The 23,147-nt window shown below is 37.4% G+C and overlaps 1 protein-coding gene across 2 annotated transcripts; it reads right to left on the bottom strand.

Annotated features, from left to right (window-relative positions):
- Positions 1-66: 66 nt before the first annotated feature.
- Positions 67-23,083, bottom strand: TEX9 (testis expressed 9). Of its 2 annotated transcripts, XM_064456469.1 has the most exons (11): positions 22,917-23,083; positions 22,704-22,795; positions 21,725-21,788; positions 20,141-20,211; positions 16,531-16,579; positions 15,429-15,511; positions 13,729-13,907; positions 10,237-10,319; positions 4,522-4,656; positions 3,901-4,035; positions 67-244 (listed from the first exon to the last, which is right to left on the bottom strand). In XM_064456469.1, the coding sequence occupies exons 1-11, from the start codon at positions 22,968-22,970 to the stop codon at positions 167-169; spliced, it is 1,023 nt and encodes a 340-aa protein (XP_064312539.1). In that variant the 5' UTR covers positions 22,971-23,083; the 3' UTR covers positions 67-166. The 2 variants fall into 2 exon arrangements, with proteins under 2 accessions (XP_064312539.1, XP_064312540.1); XM_064456470.1 differs by lacking the exon at positions 3,901-4,035.
- Positions 23,084-23,147: the final 64 nt, after the last annotated feature.

Raw genomic sequence — 23,147 nt, 5'->3', positions numbered from 1 at the left:
TCTCTAAGCCCGATAGCTTAATGATTTAAACATAAGCAAAATCAACAAAATCAATTCACTGGGACATACAGTTATTAAATATTATTCTTAACAAGCATTCATATACAGTGCCAAAATAATGTACCATCTGACTTGTATTTCAAACAGAAGTTGTTTTTTTATGGAATCAAGAATTTCCCCACTCAAGAGCTTTCATGAATTCCTCTTCAGTAAAAGAAAGCATCTTAGCAGCTTCAATGTGCATCTTAAAAAAAAAAAAAAAAAAGGAAAAATTAGGAGCAGAAGGTAAAATAGTGTGAATGACCACTACAGCATCCTGTATGACTGGGACAGCTGAAAGGGGCTTCACATCTCTCATTCTATTTTTTTGTACTATGGTTTTGATGGTTGTTTACCTGTTTAAGCTGAAGCAAAAATTTATAGTGTAGGGATAATGTGATAAATTTTTGCTAAACATTGCAACTTCAGCTCTAGTAAAACAGGGCCAAAGTCTTTCTTAGTTCCTTATATTGCTTTAAAAATACCTCTGTTTTAATGAGGCATGGAAATTACTGAAAATCTGACAACGCTTGTGACCTCTAAAGAACACATACAAGACTACTGGTACCTGTTCTTTCAAGCTGATCAATACACAGGTTAACTTTAAAGCTATTGCAAATACAATACATCATTAAGACTCGGTGTGCTAGCCCCTCTAATATGAGTGATTTAATGTTAAATGAGGATTTTACAAAATAATACACCACCATTAAAAATTAACTATCAGCAAAAACCAAAGAGTAACTGTTCTACACCTTCATGAGAAATACCTGGGGCTGACCACTGGTAGCTGTCTTGCCACGTATCACACCATGCATCTATGGTCCATTATGGCACATGCACACCCACACCCCTACATGTGTACATATGTATGTTTAAAAATCATACAGTAGCCTGAATTTGTATTTCCATTACATAGGATATGGCACACTAACTGGAACACTGAAAGGAACAGAACATTTTATCTTATAACAAGGGTATTTTCTGTTCAAATAATGCAATTCCTTGGAAAAATGCCATCAGGGTCATCAATGCTGGATGAGAAAACAATTACTAAATGTTCAGTGTATTTGCAGAGAGCTACCACTCAAAAAGGCGCAGCAGCAGGAAAGCCCTGAAAGCTCACTGGGTTCCAGCTGATGTCACAGCTGTGCCACATGTCCTCATCCCTGCACTGCAGTATAATCTCTTTACCTGTCATCATTCAAAGTGGAAAAGAAAGTGTTCCAGTTTTTACTGCAAAGGCAATACTCAGGGCAATCAGAACGGTCTGCAGAGACCAACTGGAACACCAGCAACTACTTGCTGCTAGCTGCAACTCATCCTGCTACTGGTATTTAATACCGTAGGGGGATTTTTTTTTTTCCCTCTATCATTCATGTGGTAGCATATACCCACCTTCAGGCTAGCTGTACCTGCCATGTGCATCTGAATCTGCCACACAAATACTACACAAATGGCCCAAATTAGGTTTTTCCTCATTTGTGAAGCAGACTTGAAGTTCTTTAGGTGCCTATGTGTCTTGAGCACATGTGAGCTTTAGCTGCCCTTCCCCTGTGCCTTCTGCCAGAAGCGGTAAAAGGCAGAGTTAGGGCCATTCTCTTCCAGGTGCTGCCAACCATAGTCTGTTCTGAAAAGAGAACTAGCAGCATTCTCCTTCTGTGAGCAAGAAATATTTTTTTTAGAAGAAAAGGTAAGTGGCTTCCTCTACTATTTGTGGTTCTGATACAGTATTCATAATTTTTTAAAAACATATTTAATGAAGTTTTGTGACGTTTACCCAAGACTATGCTTTTTGTTCACAAACAGAAACACTGCTCTTTGACACCCATTTCAGTGAATTAATCTTCCAGAGGAAATGAGCTACCTCATGCACAGAGTATATTTTGAGTGCTGTATTTTTTCATTCTCAAAATAAATCTGAAGAGCTAGAAGGGCCAGCCAAAGTCTAAGCTCACACTGTTTCTCTTAGGTGAATCCCGAAGATCTCCTCAGCATCCTGTTACTGCCAGAAAAATTCTCTTCCACTAGAAATGCATGAGCTGCCCCAGTTCCCCTTATTCCACTTACATATCCTCCCCTGTCCTGTATGGGAGAAGTATTCCAGCATCAAGGGTGTATTTCCATATTGCAGTTCCCAACTCTTTGGCTAAGTCTGTGTATTTTGTTATATGAAGTTGTCACTTCATACATAACTACTCTTTCTCTATGGGGACTCAACAGCTTCAAGGGCGTTTACAAAATGTCTGGTAATCACTGCAGCGCTCAAATGGTAAACCAAATGGTCTGCTTTCTTATCTCAAAGGCTGACCCTTCTAAGGTGCTTCTGCTCAACAATCACCACACATTGCTTGCTTTAGCTCTCTTACAGCTTTGGTTGGAGTGCAAAAAGAAGCGCATTAACCCCATCCCGAAATGAATCACATTAGATTCAGTAGCGTAAGCACTTAGAGATGAACCAGTCTATGATGTGAAGATCCTACCTAGACAACTGTGAAGGCCATGGCTCTGCATGTGTCTCATGCAGCCTCCGAAGAAAAACTCATACAAATGATAGCATGCGATCCCAAGTGTTTGGTAAGTGAAAGGTGTGATGGAACTCTGAGATCTAAACATGTCAGTAAGTGGAAAATGCTCATCTGGCTCTAATTGGATTTCATATAAACAGACAGGTTCTTTCAGTGTGTACCCTCAAAGCTCATTTGATAAGTCTATGCTGAAAATATATTGTGATAAATATAAGGATTTACCCACTCTGCAGTGTCTGAGGCTTCTCTTTCCAAGTAAAATACCCCTCCTTTTTGGAATATCAGTATAGCTTTATCAAATATGATAGTCAAATACATTTTTAGCTATATTCTAGCTGAAGTATTAACCCAGTTTTTGGTGCAACACCTTTCTACAAAAGGTGTGTCACTAATGGTTCAGCATGAATTGTCAGCAAGTATCCTACCACCTATCCTCCATTCAATTTCAGCTTCAGCTGCTGAAGAAACTAAAAAGCAGCATCCCCTGCCCTCCCTTTTGTGCCCTGAGGGAGATATGAAACAAATGTAGAATAAAACAACCTTCAAAATAAGGCTAGCTGCAAGTGCAGCGTGGATGGGAACACCCACGCAACCATGCAGATGTTACCACATTGTGTGTCATTCAAAGTATGCGTGGTATTCCAGGAATTACAAAAGGATGGAGATCAATTCCCATTCTTCAGTCCAGTAAATTCACAGCTAGGATAAGTATTCTATTTTTTTCCTCCTCCTTTTTTCATCTGACACACTAGGAGATGTGCATCCAGGCAGAATCCTACATGTGCAGAACACCTCATAATATAAATAAAAAGAAACAATGTTAATAGAGAAGGACACGCTTTGAGAACCCAGGAGGAATGTAGGCCTGAAATGTTAATGGCTCACTCCTGAGAGGGCACACTGTTGTAGCTGCTGCTAAGACAAGTAATATGCTGTGGGGAAAAATCTTTTTTTAAAAAAAAAAACACAACAAAAAAACCCCTACATGCTAAAATGGAGTCAACTGACACAGCACCACGGGGAGTTACTTTTATTACCTGAACAGTATTTGTTCTTGAACAAATAGGTACTCTCGGTCCTAAAGCTTGTCAGCAGTAACCCTTCACCATGACAGGATATGTTCCAAGTTACGAATGGGGTCAATTCAAAAGAAGATCAGCCTTTGCCATAAAGCAAAATGTTAGCAATATGGTCTAATAAAAGTGAGGCTGCTGCTCCCTTGCACCAAAACGTCCCCATCTTGGGGCTCTAGTTTCCATGACTGCCTTACTTGACAACAGGCACATTTAGCTAGAGGTTGTTAACTGAAATATTACAGTACTCTGGTCCTTACCTTCTGTCTCTTTAAAATATCAATTAACTTTAACTGCTTTTTAAAACCTGTCATTAGCTCTTCTTTTTGTTTCTGCAGTTTCTTGTTTTCCATTTTCAATTCTTCAATTGTTTTGAGTTCTTGGTTTGCTACATCCTGCCATGGGAAGGAGAAATGTTATTATTTATGAAAGTGGTGCTTTAACCAGCAAAACTTGCCACTAGATAACAAAATTACAAACAGTAGCCACACATGACATGTCTGAAAAGAAATGAGATTAACCAAAATATTCCCATGTCAAAACTTAAAAAAAAAAAACCTCAAAGAAAACAGGCATTGTTTTGCCTGCATATGCATTAGGTGTGTATGTGTAGTTCTCCCTTTTTCTAAACACATCAAATTTGCACACAAATGGGGAAAATCAAAAAGGCTATAGCTTTATTCTCTATGTTACTTCCTCCTGCATAGGTTGCCATAGCGTCATCTGAGGTAACTTATCAAGCCCTTTGGTGACTTGGTCTAAGTTGATTTTGGGCTTGTCTGTAAGAGACACAATACTTCCAAAGCCGATCAAGCCTTTTGTCTCATTCTAGTATTACTGAGTGATTACAGATTGAAACTTGTTTTCCAAAGCCACTGTACCTTATTACTTTGCTTCAGTTTATTCAGCTCCTCTTTATACCTTTCTGCTTCTTCCAGGGCCCTGTTTAAGCGAACCTTTGTTGCACTCTGACTGCTTGAGGCCTGCTTTTGTACACGCTTTAGATTCTCCAATTCCTATTTAAGAAGCAAAGGATAAAAACAAACATTATGAATAATAGTATTTTAATGAATCCCATATAGACAATACAATTACAGCACGGGTTCCCCTTGAAAACTTAAGGGTCTGTGGACTTCTTTGGCCTGCAGATAGAATCTGTCTCAAAGACCATTGATTTCACCATTAAAACATCCCCTTCTCCCTTGAAATCTTGGAAGGGGATCTTCCTCATCTTTGTTTTCAACTTCTCTTAGAATAATTGTGGAGCTGATCATGTAAGACCACAGGATTGACTGAAAAACCTTGTATGCTCAGTCAGAAACAAAGAAAAACATGTTGCTATGTCCACTCTGGCAGATATTGGAGCAGTGGCTAGTATTCCTAGCTGCTTCTTCCCACCTGTTCCTTTTACCTCTTTTCCACAGAGATTACTACATGCAATTACCAACAAAAAGAACAGTCTACTGAAGATGGCTAAGGGGAGTAACTATTCCATCTAGCAGAAAACAGTTCATCAAGTGATTATGGCAACAATCAACACAGTTCCCTCTTGTCTCTGATGGTAGTATTTCATAGTGCTGTAAGTGGGGAAATGAGAAAAAGAGATCAAACTGGGGAACTGAATAATTAGATTAAAGATCAGGGAATACAGATAAAAGACAAAGTAGAAGAAATAAACAATTTTGGCAGAAAGAGCTTATCTTGTAGTTTGTAAAAAACACTTTCTTTTTTTTAAGACCATTATATTTTTGGTCATGGACACAGAAAAGAGTCTTTTAACCAAATCAGGATAGAGCGGGGGCTTGTGGTTAACCTTTTACCCTCAGACTATGTAATTGTTCTATTTTCTCAATTCAACACCAGCTCTTATGGTGGTTACTTCTAATTTCCCCATCACTTATCCAAGAAATACACACTAATTAGCAAGTGTATGCAGGAAAGATGTTATGGTAAAGTTATGACTGGAACAGGTATTTCTGGGAAGCTTTGAATCTTATCCAAAATGGAAAAAGGAAACAGGAGACTAAGATGCACTAATCCTCTAAAATTCTGTTGGCGAACGTGCCTCCCCTAGGAGTCTGCAAAAACAGACGTTGCTTCAACATTGTTATGTTGCTGCTAACCTGTCCACCTGACTCATTAAAAAAGATAGGTAAAAGCCTGGCTAGCGGGGCAGCAGAGCCCCTCCCTGGAACATGTGCACATGCATCATCAGGGAATGCAAGTTTGTTCACTGGAAACTGGCCCCCGTTTCCACAGAAAACAAGCTGCACAGCATGCAAACCCCTTTGTCTTGTATCGAGATGGAACTGTGAATAGGGTCAACTAAATCTTTGGTGCTATGTATTTTATTCAGTGTTAATATGAAGAGCTTTGGAATACAACTTTGCAAGCATTTAATTAGCAAAAGAATAGTCTGCATGCAATGCAAATTATGTATCAGTTAATCATATCATTTAACTAATTCTAATAATTCTTTTAGGTCTTCTTGACATTTACTGTCATACATAATACCTTACCAAGGATTTTTTGCAAGTCATCTAGTGAGGGCATAATGTTAAACATATTCAACTCCAAGTTTTTCATCTTGAAAATGCACAAAGTATTTTATTTTGTAAGCAGGCAAAGTTTCTGCCAATCCTTCAATACTTCAATTAAAAACTGGATTCATTTTCTCCCATAATGTTTCTCTAAGAAGGGAAAAACCTACTATGTTCTAAAACTGCATCCCATTTCAATCTCTGGATTTTTCCGCTGTTCTGGAGTGCTGAGGCACTTGGATATCAGTAGGAAGGGTGACACCAGAGAGCTCGTCTATGAGTAACCCTCCCAGCAGGCTTTCCTTCCTCCCAGTGGCAAGCATACACAGCACGTCTATCTTTAGAAAGCTCAGCAACAACCTGTCCACCACCAAAAACATTTGAGAGGTAACATTTGGGTAACATTAAGCCCTTCTTCAAGGCAAATTATAAAATCCCCGCACAAATCCTTAAAAGGAATAAGAGCACAACTTTGGTGTTCCACTGACCTTTATCCAACCTTATAGCTAGATGGAATTAACAACTGAGAGAGAACACAGAGGAAGGAATGTTCTTGTAGAAAGGTGGTGAAAAAGGCAGGAGAGGTGATATCATTTATTAGATCAACTAGACGGGGGGAAAAAAAGCAGAATGCTGGAAAGAAGAGGATGGAATTTTCGGGGAGCATCAGAATTCAGCTGCTGCCTGAGGTGGGTGTTCAAGCAGAAATGTTCACAGAGACCAAAGACCAAGAGAATGAAATCTAAAAATAACAAACTAATTACCATGTTTCAGGTAAATTGTGAAAACTTGGTGAAAATCTTTGCCTAGGCACATACAAAAAAAGTAGCTGTGGTATTAATAAAATTGCGTGAATTGTTGATAACCTAAGGAAGCTTGGGAAAGCGTGTATCACAATGTAAGTTGTCTATTTATGTTGCAACAGAAATCACAACAAAAGCAATAAAAGCCCAAAAATCAGATGTTACATTTGTGCTATCTCAACTATACAGAAACTTTCTCTAGACTGAAAGTAGGAGTCTGGAGAGTTTAGTGGCACAGCAGTACAAATTCAGGCCCATGTTCATAGGAAATTGTTTTTAAATATGTCTAGAATTAAGCTACGACTATTAATTACATAGTGTTGAATAACGCTTCATACCTAAAGAATAAAACAGTTTTCAGATTGCTAAGTCCATAGGAGATTTAAGCAGTTACTGCAAAATTATTTTTAAATGCGTGTTTTTGGCAGTTAGATAATTTTTTAATCAGAAAAAATACGTAAAATAACTTCTGAATTAGCAGAGAACCATTCATTACACATACCTGCCTTTTTTGCCTTCACAGTATCTTCAAAGAACTACCACTATTTCTCATGATCATGTCTGATCAGTTAACTTGAGAAATTCTAGAAAACACAACCTATTAAGAACTATTGAAGCAACTGAGAACAGTAAATCCAGAGCAAAGGCAAGTGAGGAAAGTGACCCTATTTTGGATATGGAAGCTATACAGCAGAAGTGAATCAACTTTCTGTCACAACAGACATCTGCATACTGGGATAAACATTCTAACTGTGACTGTACAAGAACCAGCATAGTCTGTCTAAGGGAATTATGGAAATTGCCATCACAGAAGGCTTTAAGTACAGGTTAAACAAACTTATGTACACGATGGTTTGTATACAATCTGTCCTGCCTTGGTTTAAGAGAATGGACTAAATGAATTTGTAAGTCTCTCAGCCCCATTTACAGTGAGACGATGAGTAGTATGAGTACTGCTATTTAATATTTTCTCTGACAGAATCAACAGTCAGAGCACTTATTTAAGGGAACTTAAAACCTCCAAGTATCTGCACAAAAAGAACACACAAAGTTAGAACACTTTAGTTTTAAAATGCCATAACTATGTGACATTAAGATGAAAGCATACCTACACAAACGCGTAGTATGATTTCATGGCAGTAGAATGAGACTTTGTTAGGCTAAGTTGTGTTCTGTTTTCCCCAGATTTTTAAGTGAAACATTCTCCTGGTTATGCTACAAGTACTACACAATACTATATTACATGATTTTTGAAGTCAGCCTCTCTAGCTCTGAGTAATTAAAGAAAAACACATGCTACTCTTAGATGAAGTTCCAAACAAACAAAGCTGTGTATGCAGGCCATCTGCTACAACTAGGCACATATACAATTTTGCATATGTGGCCTACAGCAGAAGCCAGGTTAATTTTGATTCATCCAAATTGGAGCTGCTGGTTTTCAGTCTATTTTCAAGAACAAAGATACATCCTTTCCTCTACTTGCAGAAGATACTAATATAAGCTGCAAGTGTTTTGTTGTTTTTTCTTCCCAAAATGTTCATCAGGTTCTACAGTTTAAAATAAAACTCTTATTACCAGAAGTAATTTTTAACCATTATAATTAAAACTAGAAAAATAAAATTTCCCAATATTTTTCAATGCTCTTTTGTGAATTTGACAGCAGTTTCTGAAAAGGTTGGTTTGTCTTTTGCGGCTCTTTTATACAGGAATTTAATTTTAAAGTACAGAAATATGCGATTGCAGAAGCAGAAGAAAAGCAATTAGCAAAATATATTATTTCTTCCTTTAAAAAAAAGTGTTCCGACCATTTAAAAATACAATTTCTAAAACTATGACCAGAGATTGAAACACTAATGGGATCACTGGATATTAATCTATCAAACTAGAGTACAGAGGGTGATTTGATGCATTTTTTTTCCTTTCGTGAGATAAATCAGACTAATATCTGCAATACCTTTTCTAGTGCCATGACCTCTCGCTGTAACCCTTCACTCTTTTTGTTTGCTTCTTGTGACAACATTTTGTACTTTTCAGTCTGAGAATGTTGCGTAATGATTGTTCGTTGCAGTCTGGTGTTTTCTTCTTTAGTACCTTTAAGCTGAGATTTTAAATTCTGATTTTCATCATCCTGTTTGACAGTAATTAGCAAGAAACCCCAACTAAATTATTGCAAGGAAGCAGTAGGATAATGTGATAGTAATGCCTTGTAAATAAGCAGTAAAAATACACATATTGTACATATGGAGATAATGATTTTTCAGAATTATGTTATTTTTAAATGTTCAGATCCTTCATGATGGATTTCACAACAATTTTAAGAAAGGAAACAACTACGACAAACTAAGAAAACAGAAGACCCATTTACCAGGACAATACTTCAAAAAACAATAACACTTCTTTTGTTTAATTTTCTCCAGTCTTTTACTTGGAACTGTCTTGTAGCAATATGTAAAACATTTAATTTCTCATAGTTCAAAGGTTTTGAGAACTATCAAAATGTCAGACAACAGTATGAGTAACTGGCACATACATATTTTGTGACATTTTTGTGAGAATAGCTAAATGCACACATTAGGAAAAATTCTGGGGAAGAGAATGTAGTTACTGATAAATCAATCTATTACGTTTTAGGAGATTACCTGGTTTTGACTTAAAAGCAAGCTAATGATCCAGGGTATATCAAGTATTCAAATTCAAGATTCTCTCAACATTGAGTGAATCCTGTATTAGCTTCATGACCTACTGGCAATTACAACCCACATTAAGCATTATAATTTCAAGGCATTTTTCTTTTATAACCTTTTAAACATTATAAGTGAATACTAATGTAGGTTATTTCAGAGATTCATTATGCCTTTCATTTCTTTAAGAAAAAGAAATCAAGGCACATACAGAAATTGAGTTTCTATGAAAACAAGTCTTTCTCTCCTTTCAGGCTGTGGAAATGCTCTCCTTCCCAGCAGCGATGGCTAGGGCACTCTGCAGCACCACAGTGTCCCTACAGCTGGGGCATGTCTTCATTCCCAGTGGTTCTTTCCTGCATCAAATTCTTTCTTGTTAAGTATATTTCACAGGCTTTTAGTCCAAGATCACATTTATACAGAAATGACTATTCTTGACTCTGATTTCTTAGGAAATTTTTAAAAAATAGAACTTTAGTTCTTAATACTTGAAAAGGTGAGGGAATTCTGTTGTGATTATTTGTTCAAGGAGAACCTACTCTGTTTCTACAGATATGAAACTCAGCTCTTACCTTTTTCCTGCATTCACACACCACGCTATCCAGCTCTTCCTGCATAACATGTAACTTTGCCTTAAAAAATCTGATCTGAGCTTCTGTGAAGATAAAAAGTTACATTTAATATCCACAAGTACTCATTATTCAAAGCAGAAAAGAAGCAAGACTGATGTAAGAACTCACGTTGTTTGTAATTATCAGAAATAGGCAAATAAAAACTCAGATTTCTAAATAAATGTTGCAAACTTCTCATTCTTAGGCAAAGCTTTGTATAGATTTTTCCTTTTAATGACTGAACTCAACATCTTTAACATGTAAAGGACTCAGAATTCTCAAAATTGAAACTTATTGGAAGCTTTCATCATACTATGCTATACGTTACAGCATTCCTTGACACTGAAGTCAAGAAAACTATATTGTAGGGTATGCCTACATTGCAGTCAATCTGTAGCTGCAATTTGGATAGTTACACCCAAAGTAGTTTTAAACTGCTCACAACAAGGAATTAAATGTAGACTAGAGAACCCTCCTAATAGGTAAATATCCTTCCCACACAGTAGTCCATGCTTTTTTAAAGTACACTGCTAACAATATTCAATTAGTAGTTTAAAATTAAACTAATTTAATCAGATGGTTTTTCCAAATGAAGTACTTTCTTGCTCTTGGACAGCTAAGAAACATACTACTGTAATGACAAAACAAGCTGTGTGTGGACAGTATGTTCTTTTACTCCATATTCCCCACCCTTTCCCCAGATCATTCACAAGGAACTCCCCCTGAACTTCCACAGGCACAAGCATGGAAACAGTATGAGTATGATGTCACCCAGGAATAATCATTATTTACAGTAGATACAAGGGGAAAGAATAAAGTGGAGGAAGAGTATCCAGAGTTGAATATGAAGGGATGGATGGGTACATGTGTTCATTTGCTGTAATAGGAATTCTTTTTATTTCACCCACCTTCCCTTATCAATTGTAGCTTAAGTTGTAACTCTGCAGAGGCCAATATTAAGTAGGATTTAGGAAAACATCATAAAAAAATAAGATACAGACTGACGTTTTTCCTCCTGTTACATCCTTACTAGCTTCTGGTAACTAGTGGCTATCTCGAGATGGAGACCATGTTGAAGCCGTTGAGTTTAATATTCTTTCATGTACTTCTATACTATTAAGTTGTTTAATTTTCTTCATAAAACATATTGTAGTTTGGCATTCACAATATCGTGCGGCAATGAGCTAGCTGATTTAATTTCCATCATGTGAAAGAAAAGCACTGTGTAGCTTGCTTTAAATCCCCTTTAATGTGGCATTTACTCGAGTCTGCATTACAAAAAGACAGCTTTCCCTTTACCATTACTGTTTTCATTACAGAATGTTTCATATTGTCCTCAACTGTTTTGTTTTCAAATTGAAGATTCAAATTCAAGTTGTTCCATGCTTCTGACTGCTAGTCTTTCCTAGTTCTACATCCTGGGTTTGAGATGGGCTGTGCAAAACTGAGTGTCACACTCAAGATGGTGTAACATCAATTATATAACAGCATAATGATAACAGCACAATATTTTGTCCTCTGTTATCTACCTGCAAAACCTGGTTGTTTCTTTTTAACATTTTGTTTCCTCTTTTACTCAGTTATTAGTCCATAGACAACTTCTCTTCTGTCTTAGGCAGCTCTGTGTCATTAAGAGCACTTAGCAGTAAACCTTGTTGAAACTCCAAGAGCACAATTAGAACCAGATCAGCCTTGGGAGGTGGCTATGATCCAAAATTAGTTTGAACTCTCACAACAGGTAAAGATAGTTAAACAATTAGCTTCCTAATTGGTCAATTTTAATCACCTGATGAGACTTAATAAGATAGCCTTACGTTATAAAGTAACCAACAGTTTATGAAATAGTAAATAAGAAAAGGACATCTGACAGATTCTGACATCTTACAAGGAAGGGTAGGTGTCTTGAACTCCTGAGATGATCTGAAGATTAACATGAAGAGTGACAACACATTTAGGTATTTTGTTCATATGTGTGAGGGTATATTAGGTAAAAATAGAGCTTCATCTTCAGCCTTCTACATGTCTGTGTGTTTCTATCATTGCTTGTTACTGCAGAGTTGAGTTATAATTCACAAAAACAGTCCCTGAGAAAAATAATGTGTAAGCTACTGTGCTGGCAGAAAAAATGGCTGCACTGTGATAACCTGCGATCATGAAATAAAGATATGGAACATAAAGCCAGGAAGAGCACTGCAAGAAGCTCAGAGAAAGGGCAAGGCTATGGAACCTTATCAGTATGTTGGCATAAAAAGTCTAGTGTGGGCCCATTAGCCTAAGGAATCCTTTGCTAGGAGATTTCCACTAAGGGGTCAGCCCACTCTGACAGAGTTAATTTGTAACTACATCCACTTCCTTGTGAAAACTGCAACTGTTCTGTGAGTTTGACACTGCTAGCATGCTCTGTAATAACTTCTTCAGCATATTAAGGAGGCATTCAGAGTGTTCTAAACAGTCAATATCAAATTGAAGGAGCAAAAATCAACCCCGAGTATTTTCATTTCATTGTTGAAGTTGCAGAAGCAATTCTCAATACTTAAATGCATGACCTTGCTCCACAAGACCTGACTACCAGACATCAGTAATAACTCTTCTTGAGTTACCTTGAATTTATTTGGTGTAAGCTTCCAATGCAGTCCAAAGCAATTTCTTTCTAGTTCAGGAACACAGACTAGAAAAAAAAGATATCTGAGGATCTGTTTTGGGAGACTTACTAACAGAAGACCTGCACAGAATTACATGTGGAAATCAAGCTATTTCTCTGTTGGCATGCTTGTTGACCTCTAGCTGTTCGATTAAAAGAAGAGGTTTTGGGCACTTCATACTACTGCAGTGAATGTCTGACTTCATGCTTGCTTTAGCATTGTAAGAAATGACATAACCCACTATTATCACACCAGAGCTAAGAAGACAGATATGCACCACACCTTTAGCTTCACTGGCAAATGCTGCAATCCCCTTTCCTACTCTATTTCTAGGACAAACATAAACACACAATTTGAAGTGGGAAAGTATCTGGAGGATTCTCATTCAAGCACTGTAGTCGAAACATTACTTCATTTAAGCCACTTACTAAGATCCGTAGCACTGGTCTGAGGAAAGGCTTTTTCTTTTAAAGGCAGAATCTGTGCAGGGGACCAAAGCTCATATTTTTGGAAATACAAGCTTAGCATCATGTATTTCTATTTCCCCAGTGAAATTAATCAAACATTATGCACATATTCAACATATGTAACCATCCAAATGTCTTCCTACAAAGGTGGAAATCAAGATAAAATTCACTTTTCACCATTATTATTCATACGTGACCTGATCTTCCCCTAGGACTACATAAAGAAGAAAAACCTTCTTTTCCTTTAACTTAAAGACTATAGAACTTTCCCTGTAATTTCTACAGCAACTCTTTCCCCACAGAACCCAGAGAACGAAAGTACTTAACTATGGGAGGAAACCTACCTGCTCCAATTTCATTTCCAATGCTTGGAATAATGTCATCATCTAGACAATCTGGTAAGCCATCTCTCTCTAGTTTTTCTTCAATTTTGCTTATTGTTTTTGCTAAAGAAAAATCTATGCAATCCTTCCATACTGCAACATCATCAGCATTTTGTACTTCCACGTTTCTTATGTCTGAACTAAAAAAAGGCAAACCCTAGATTTTAAATTTCTAATAAATAAATTACAAAAATATAGCATATTTGCTATTTTTAAGAGTAGACAGTTATTTACCTAATATAATTTCATTGCTTATAGTGGTATGAAAGGTGTATTGATAGCAATTTCTCATTTTCTTTATGTAAGATACCTTTACCGTATTCCACATAAACAATTATAGGATTTTACATATTATAATGTAGGAGGCAGAAGAAACAGTACCATTTTGTACTGAGAAGATTTTGGCACGATCTTCTCATCCAACAACTTCATAGCTAAATCAGAGTAAAAGAAAGAAACAGAGGAATGTTCTCTTGCCTTTAGCTACCATCCGCTGCCTTAAATTCGGCTATTTTTCCCCCGCGTGTTAACTTTTCTAGAACTCTGTCCTCTCTAGCTGTACTCCTATCTTACTACCAAAATTTCTGTATCATTATGCCTGTCCTAGGAAACTTCACTGATCCCAGAAGTTGCATACCAAAGTTTTCATAAAACCAAAACAGAAGGTATGTGACACATATGCTACATAGGGTATCATCTCCCCAGCTTTCTTTTATAAAAAGATGGCATTAGTTTCCACTGGATCTGAAGCTCCTAAATTCATATTCCAATATATCCTCGTTCCAAAGCAGCCTCCAAACTCCTTCTGGCTGCTAACTCTCTCCCACAACTTTGGGTTCACCCTGCAGGTCCTGTACACATACTTCTAAATGTCATGATGTGGTGCTAGCATGACAGCCTCCCCTGAACTGCCCAAGGGATGCCCAAAGGGTCCACAAGTGACTCCCAAGTCCTGAAACACAACCTTGGCCTGTGTCAGTTCCATGTTCTGCCACCTTGCAGACAACTTTCACCATATTTTGGTACTGGCCCATGTCTTGTGGCAGTTTTAATTTGTTCCCAGGATTTTATGCATTTCTTCACTCTTTTCTTTTGTCCAGATCTCCACTTCCTGCTTTGAATTTGCTTGAATTACCTTGAATTTTCTATCTACAGAGCTGAAGCTTTTCAGCTTGAAACCCCTGAAAGCTGTGGTACTATTACTGACTCTTTCTTGTCCTGTCAGCCCAAGATTCATGGGGAGACCGTCACATTTCCTATCACAAATCCGATCACAAATCAGTCTGCACCACCTAAGTGTGCTCTCTCATGTGCCTCACATGATGTATTTCCCACATGTATGCTCATTGGGCATCCTTTCACTGAAGGAGTTAAGAGAGTTTAACTGTTAGCCTTGAGAAGTGCTTAAGCAGAAAGCAACAGCTTCATTTTTTAAATATTAATCACAAATGTTTGTTAATACTTTTGTTAATACTGGTGCTCTATGCAAGTCAACAGAGATAGCTACATGGTGAGCTTACTGAGGAGGATCAAAAGTTTGACACATTGATTTATACAAATATATATAAATGTAGAAGCATACATGAATAAAAATAACCTGACAGGCAAAAATAGCAACTAAAATATTTTATCACAAACAAAGAGAGATGTGTATAATATACCTTGAAGTTGTTCTTTTTCCCTTACTTCCAGAGTATGGTCTGTTCTGAGCCGTGGGCATGGAAGCACTTTTCTTGTTTGCTACCTACAATTTTTTTTCAGAAAGTGGTGATTTTTTTTAATTAGTTAGGAATTACTTCTTTTTCTGTTTTTTTTGTTTTGGTTTTTTCAGGCATTCAAACTCAAGGACACTTTCAAAGCATGCTTTTCAAACTTTCAAAAGCACAGTTTTCCAGTTTCATTTGTACTTGTCTTTGTCTTGCAACTTTTATGTCCCTATACCCAAATTATAATACATCCAATAATCATTTTCTTGTGGGAGTTTTTGCACATGTACTCATAATAAATTCATGCTCAAGCACATCTCTCAGCTATTACCAAGATATTAACTATTGGACTGCCAATAGAGTGCATTTCTTTGGAAAATGCTTATCATACCTTCAAAAACATGTTATTTTTATACATTATTTTAACCTTATAAATTCACCATAGAAGGAAGATCTAACAGTATTTTTGTTACTTTAACTTAAATAAACTTCAAAAATTTGGCTTTTTTTCTACTGTATTCTGATAAATAACTGAAGACAATATTTTGGAGGCTTTAGCTCACCTCCTAAAATATTCAATGTAATTGTAATTAGAGACTATTAGTTTGTTCCTAATCTCAACCTCCTTTCTCCATTATATTTACCCTTCCCGTATTCAGTTATTTTCACTGCTTGTTTATTGCTAGTTTATTACATCTCAAAGACAGTAGTACTGTCTTAACTATTATAGTGGTGGGGGAGGGAAGGGGAGAAAGGAAGAAATTAGTTATGTTCTAATATTTTGCATTTGGAATTCTTAATTTGATGTTCAAAACACTGAGCGCTTCTGTTAATGCTTTACAGATGAGGAAACTTAGAACACAAAAATTAAATGTGACGTAAGTCCACTTAACCACCAGACGCGCTGCAAAACCCTGGTAACACTGTCCCTGTAGCACTGCTTTGAACATCATTTCCTTTTGGCTTCCCACCCATGTAAGTTCCCAGTGTAGCACAGCCTCAAAACCAGAAGTAATACTAGAAGATAAATTAACCAGAATAGTTTTGACTTTGATACCTTGAAATGTGAGTGTGTAAGAGATGAAACTTCAGGGTAGAGTGGACCTCTGCAGAAAAAAAAAAAAGAAAATCACTGAACATGTATAACAAAATAGACATTTTACAATAAAAATTCACATCAGGAGAATAAAATTTTATATGTCTAAAATAAGTAGTATAGCTAAGGTGGGAAGATATGCTAAGTACAATCATAAATTCAGTCTCATTCTCTGTCTTTCCATTCTACCTCATTTGCCACATAAATCACCTGGTGAGTCTAGGGTATCTAACACAATAGTTTACTTATGTGCCAGAATCTGAATCTTGTGTCTTGTGATTCAGGCGATTGCTGCAACTACTGGTTTATTAGATCAATGATTCCCTGTACCAGGGAGCAGCAGTATGCAGACTGTTATCAACTTCAGCAAGAGAGACTGACAATCCATTACCAAAGATCACCAACAGCTCAGTGATTAATATGCCTACCCGACATACAAATCCCTGAATTAATACAAAGAAAATGAAGATGTAAACCAGTGTCCTCTACATCCTAAGAGGGAGTGCAGCTGAATGCTCAGATTTACTATTGCCAAGCCAGTTGACACCTCCTATAGGTGGAAGCTATTTATAAATTCAGCCTTACAGAATTTTCTCTGAAATACATATTACAAATATTGGATCCATTTTAGAAATTAAAAAACAGGAGTAAAAAAGCAGCTTTCTTATCTGTTTATTTGGCTGAAAACCATGCTTCTTGTCATATATATATATATAACTTCTTTGTTTTCAGAATGAGTTATGTGAATCTGTGTTATTGCACTGAGAGTCTATTTTTTTACTACCCTTTATAATTTTTTAACGTCAATTAAAATGCTGGCTTATAAAAGATTTGGAATAAAATTTAAATTTCAGGCACATCAAGTCACCTCATTTTGTTTTGCCCAGCTGATTTGAGCAAATATTTAGATTTTGCCTTTTAAAATTTCACAGACATCCATTCATCAACAAGAATTATATGCACAAAGCTCCAGATTCTAGTAATCAAAAAAAAAAAACCAACCCTGGAGAAATCGTCTGTGTATGGTTGGCAACAGACTTCAAGAACAGGATGATTAGGTTTTGTCTGTTTACCCTATTTTCCTCATGCTTCCCTCCTATTGGCTAGCTTTAGGAGCATGCAGAAGGTGAGGATTTGCTGCCACAGAAATAGCAGTTATATGTTATTCTGAAAAATATGAAATACAACACCTTCTGTACTCAAGAAAACAATAATGTTCTTTCCATTAAAAGACTAATTTGTTCCTACTATATCTGTGGGCTCAGGGCCCTCTTTTTGGACAAACAAACAAACAAAGCAAAACAAAACCTTATTGTTCACTAAATTCCTCAAACTTGTCTAACCTTAATGGTTTCTTTCCCCTTCGTCATACATGACAACCCACTTAAAAAACCTCATAATACAGTTCTATAGTTGTTTGGTAAGTGAAATTAATGGGTAAATCCTGAAAACGTATACAAATAAGGAGCTAGAGGATTGTGGCAACACTGAAACAGAAGCTGATGTTTAACAATTCCATCTCCACATGTAAACACAAGATGCACACGCATGAGCAAATCCTTTGTGTTTGCTAATCCTATTCAAAGCCTATAGCATGCTTGCCGATGCGAGTACAGTTCCCATCGCCATGAGACTGGCAATGCTCTGAAGACTGAAAGTGTAAACAAAAGCTGATTTCAGTGTGATGTCACGGGAGCTGCTTTGTCTCTATGTAATTCAAGCTTCTTTGCAAAAATTATGCTATTAAAAAATCCAGAACAACTTATTTTAAAATATATGCTGACTTGGAGAGTGACATAAACATTTGTTGCCTTTTTTTTTCCTCACTTTGCTTAACCATTTTTTTTCTCTTAACTGGTCTTTTTTTTTTTTTTCCCCAATACTACCTCTTGGCTTCAATTTTTCCCCTTCTTTCCAGTTGCTTCAGTGTTCATTCTCCTTAAAGGAATCAATGGAAATTTCAAATAGATATTTCAAAAAGAACTCAAGTGCTTCCTTTAGATTTATGGCTTATCTGCTTGCACAATTTTGAAAGAAAAAAATGTAATTAAATATTAAATACTTGGAACTAATCTAATTGAATGGCCTCAATGTTCTCTCATGGATAATCAGTGTGCCTAATTCCTAGCACGCATTTCTAATTTTTTTCACTACAGCATGGGATTTCAATTCTTCTCTCACATAAATGTTTACCAGAACACAGACTGTCATTGTTTCAAGGTGTCTTAATCTATGTAGGTAATTGGTAGATCAGATGCTACTCTGACATGCTAATTGCCAATATTTTTTTAGTTCTTCCAGCACTTCCATTTATTTCAAATGTATACTATTACAGCTGTTAACTCCCTTTGTGGGGCTGAATCCTCCGATCACGTAACTTCATAAAACAGCCCTATAATTCAACTCCATTTTGAAGTTCTTAAAAAATCTTCTGTCTACTGTCCAAAATTCATCTTACAGAATATAAAACTAAAGCAAAATCCAGAATTTGTTTGCAAAGCATGATTATATTGGTAACACATGGAGCTTCTTTTTTTCCCGCTCTACAACTTACAGATTTGGCTTTAAAATAGCTCAGGAATAATTTTAACTATAGTAGCAAACTTTTGTTGTTATAGCCAGGCTTCTATCACAGACTTCCTGTCACACCTTTTTGTGCACTGAAAAACCCTTTTACATTCATAAAAAAACCCTCACTTTTTGTTTTTGCTTTTACTCTGCACAAAAGTAATCATTTGATCATCTCTAGCAGGCTTTCATATATATTATTTCAAAACAGTTTCCCAACTGCAGCTTAACATTTGAAGCACCTTGTAGTTTGGCCCTGTATCTTTGTTATCCAGATTAGTGCATTATAAATTTAGGAGCCTACAGATCAGATCCCTGACAAACTGTGTATTAGTCTATCTTAAATTCACCCACTTCCTGTACTATCAATATACAAATCCTTGGACAACTGCTAATAATGCCTCTGAACAACTAAGTAAATACGGCTATGTATCCACTGTAACGGGTTTGAACATACAGGCTAAAATCTACAGTTGTACATATGTTCATACAGGCAAAAGGTATGTCGGCCTCAGAAGTGTAGTGATATCCAGGTTCCAGAGGGTGGCAGCTCAATGTTTGTCTGTCTTAGGTTTTTGTGTTTGGGTTTTTTTTTTCATCAAGCACTTCCTGTCCCAGGAACATTCAGGCCAAGCTAAATGTGAACCAGTATCTATTTCTTCGCTTTGTCAACTGAACTGGTTAAAACCCATCTACTGCTGAGTGTCTACTGCTTTGTACTGCAAAGAAACCTGCTACCTTACCTTGCTTTTTTACAGATGTCAGCACTACTTAGCATCCTAGCTAGAACATTTCAGCAAAATTAAGACTTCCTTGAAATAACAAGGAACAACACTTACTTAGTATCAATTGTTTCAAATAGCAGGAAAAAATTAGACTCCACCAATCTACTATGCTGCAAAGACAGATAAAACAGGAGCATGACTAGGGTGCAAGTCAGGGTGTACAGGATCAGCATGAAAGATTCCCCACAAATTATATGCAGCAGTTGTAAAGCACATACCTCTGTCTGTCATCTTCACCTGACTTAGTCTGTACTGAAACTGGTCTAGACAGTAGCTCCTGTTGGCCTTTCTTTATTTAAAAAAAAAATGTAGTCAATTTTGGGGGAATATAATCGATTAACGATTAATTACATATTAATAAATGACAGATTACAACAACTACAGTCTACTGTGGAAAAGGACTTAAAATACAGGAAAAGATAGCTAAAAATTAAAATGCCTTTGCTATCGCCCAGTATTTACTTCTACTCCACAACATGTAATTGCGTTTTGCCTGTAAAACTTCTGCCTACCTTAACACTACCTGAGATGCTGCTGCCCATCCCCCCTTTTCTCTGAAATATAGGAGTAGCAAACGCACAGCAGGTGGAACAAATTCTCAATTTTCCATATTGCACTATAAGCCTTAAAAATAAATCTTTATTCATTGAATATGACCATAATTGGATACTGATATGTTGTATGTTCTTTAGAGAACAATTCAGTCTGAATGTTCAGATAGCTTCTATGTTGCTAAATTACAGTTAGAAAGCATAATCTAGAACAAAACGCAGTTGTCCCATTTAGCGTTCATTTGGGTTTTGGTTTGGGGTTTTTTTTTTGGTTGGTTGGTTTTGGGTTTTGTTTGTTTTTTTAACTCAGACTGTCTTTCTTTTGTTGTTAAATGTGCATCTGTGCAAGCTGGCAGTGCCATGTGGCATATTAGGTGTTCTAAGAATATTTGATCTTCTGCTCTATTTGGGAGTGGGGGAGGGAAGAAGTGGTTTTGTTGTTGCTGTTTTTTAAAGGAAAGAGACTAGATGCTATTTTGGACACTTCAACTGCTTCTGTTCAAATGTCAAGCAGTTAGCCTCAGCTTACCACAGCTCGAGAGAAGAGTATGTTTTCACAGGACACAAAAATGACGTTTCAACAGTAGGAAAAGCACATATAAGTATAGAATGTATCTAATATGCAAAACACCTTCTCCAAACTGTTCTGGGTATAAACCATACCTCCCCCATTCACTTTTTTAAATTTGTCCATTTTTCATATAAAAACTTGACTCTACTACACAGTTATGCTGATGTTAAAAGATAATACTGACAATAAACAGGGTTTTTTTTCTTTTTTAAGAAAGCTTCCTTCTTATTAACTACATATTTTCCATTTATGTTGCTTATTCTTTGTGTTTCTTCGAGCTTGAACAATGTAGATCCTTTTTCACTACAATGTTATTGCAACGATATCTGGTTTTCAAATACTAATTTTTTTTATTATTTAAGACATAAAAACACCTATAGATACTTTTCTTAAACATCATAAACAAGTTTTAATGTGGTTTTATGTATATATCTGCACAAATACTCTATGCATCTATATGAACATCTACCTACCTGATGAAATTATACAAAATCTACTTTTACATGTGCTTTTAGTAGAAGTTTACAATTTTGAAAAAGAAAAGGAAAAAAAAAGCTTAGGTTGCATTTGTAACCAAAATACTTTTAGTTGTCATGGTCCAAAAAATTTCTTTTGAAATTTGACCCTGTGTGCATGTGAACCAAGGCTAAGTTATGTAACAGTCTGCATAACCTACTCACCATTACTTCTTCAGCCTGACACACCAGTTTTTCTGATTTTGCTTCTAATTCTGCATTCAGTCGCCTGAAAGAGTAACAACACTTGTCATGCAGTTTTTTAAAGATTTAAAAGAAATAAATGTAAGCATGACTGTATCTCTCCCTGAACTAAGTGAAATTTTAACAAATCCTGCAAGGGAACACTGAAATATACCTCTGAGTGTTAACAAAGTTACATTTCAAGAATTTCCTGGGTTTCTGTCATATCAATAGTAATAAAACACCTATACCTATTAAACAGTAAGGTTTAGACTATAATTCTGGGAGGTAAAGGGTGTCCTTAATTTTTGGCCATGTGATTGCTTAATACACCTTTTATGTCTTTATTTCCTCAACACTTTCTTTTTTTTAACACAGTTCTTACCTTAGCAATACTTAGCAACAGGGGTTGGGGAAGGAGTCATGTATGATTACATTACTTGATCCCATAATTAAAATGTGTTGGTATACATGATGTACAGGTTAAAATAAGCTTGTGTTCTTGCATGCTTCACTTTATAGCTTTTCATGCAGTGAGACTAAGTAAGTTTCTGAGACATGGCTTCTTGGACATCCTCACCATTCACAGGGGCTGAGAGCTGACAGGTAACAGAGCAAGTGCTTTTGAACATGCTTTCACTGCATCTGTCACAAGCTTTAGAGCTTTTAAGCGGTTTTTAACAGGCTTAAGCACTTATACATTCATAATTTAAAAGTAATGTCAGTGTTTTAAATGCAGAAAAATCTAACGTCCAGAGCAGCGCACAGCCTACCCCGAGGCGCCTGTGTAAAAGGGCGACAGGAAGGCTGTACCGTGCTGGGAGAAAGTTGAAACATGGCTTTTTTTTTTTGTGTACTCTCACCTGTACGCTCTGGGGGAACTAGTTGAGGGACTCGGATACAAGGGATTAACCATCAACCCGCCAGCAGCGCGGGTGTCAGGACCCGGCCGCCACCTTACTTGTACTCCGCCTCCGCAGCCAGCAAGCCGCCGCTCACCACGCCGGTCCCCGCGGCGGCGGGCAGAAGTGGGCCGCCGGGCGGTCCTTGCACCTGCAGTAAGGACGAGTTGGTGTGCGGAGCGGCTCAGCCCAGCCGCCACGCCCGCGCCACACCCCGCGGCCCCACTTCGGCCCCACTCCGGCCCCTCGCGCCCAGCCCGCCGCCGCCTTACCCCGGGCAGGCCCCCGCCCCGCCGGACCCCGCTGCTGCCGCGGCCCGCCGCCATTTTGTTCGCACTCTTGTCTGGCGTCGCCTTCGCCAGGGCAACCGGCTGCTGCTGCGAGGGTGGCGGCTCTGCCTCCGTCCGCTCTCCGCCCTGGGGCCGAGGGACGGCCACCCTGGCGGCTGGCTCTCCTCCCCACCGCGGCACGTGGCCCTGGCTAAGCCGCCTGGCGCTGCTCGG

The sequence above is a fragment of the Phalacrocorax carbo genome, chromosome 7, assembly GCF_963921805.1.
Source record: "Phalacrocorax carbo chromosome 7, bPhaCar2.1, whole genome shotgun sequence".
NCBI classification, from domain to species: Eukaryota; Metazoa; Chordata; class Aves; order Suliformes; family Phalacrocoracidae; genus Phalacrocorax; species Phalacrocorax carbo.
This window is presented reverse-complemented; position numbering and strand designations above follow the sequence as displayed.

What these genes read in the sequence shown, in the direction of transcription:
- TEX9 (XM_064456469.1), bottom strand. Translation starts at nt 22,970, where the DNA reads ATGGCGGCGGGCCGCGGCAGCAGCGGGGTCCGGCGGGGCGGGGGCCTG. An exon ending in GGTGAAGATGACAGACAGAG is followed by an intron (nt 16,580 to 20,140) that starts GTATGTGCTTTA and finishes TTTTTTCTGCAG; the next exon opens with AGGTCCACTCTACCCTGAAG. An exon ending in AACTGAAGCAAAGTAATAAG is followed by an intron (nt 4,036 to 4,521) that starts GTACAGTGGCTT and finishes TTCCCATGGCAG; the next exon opens with GATGTAGCAAACCAAGAACT.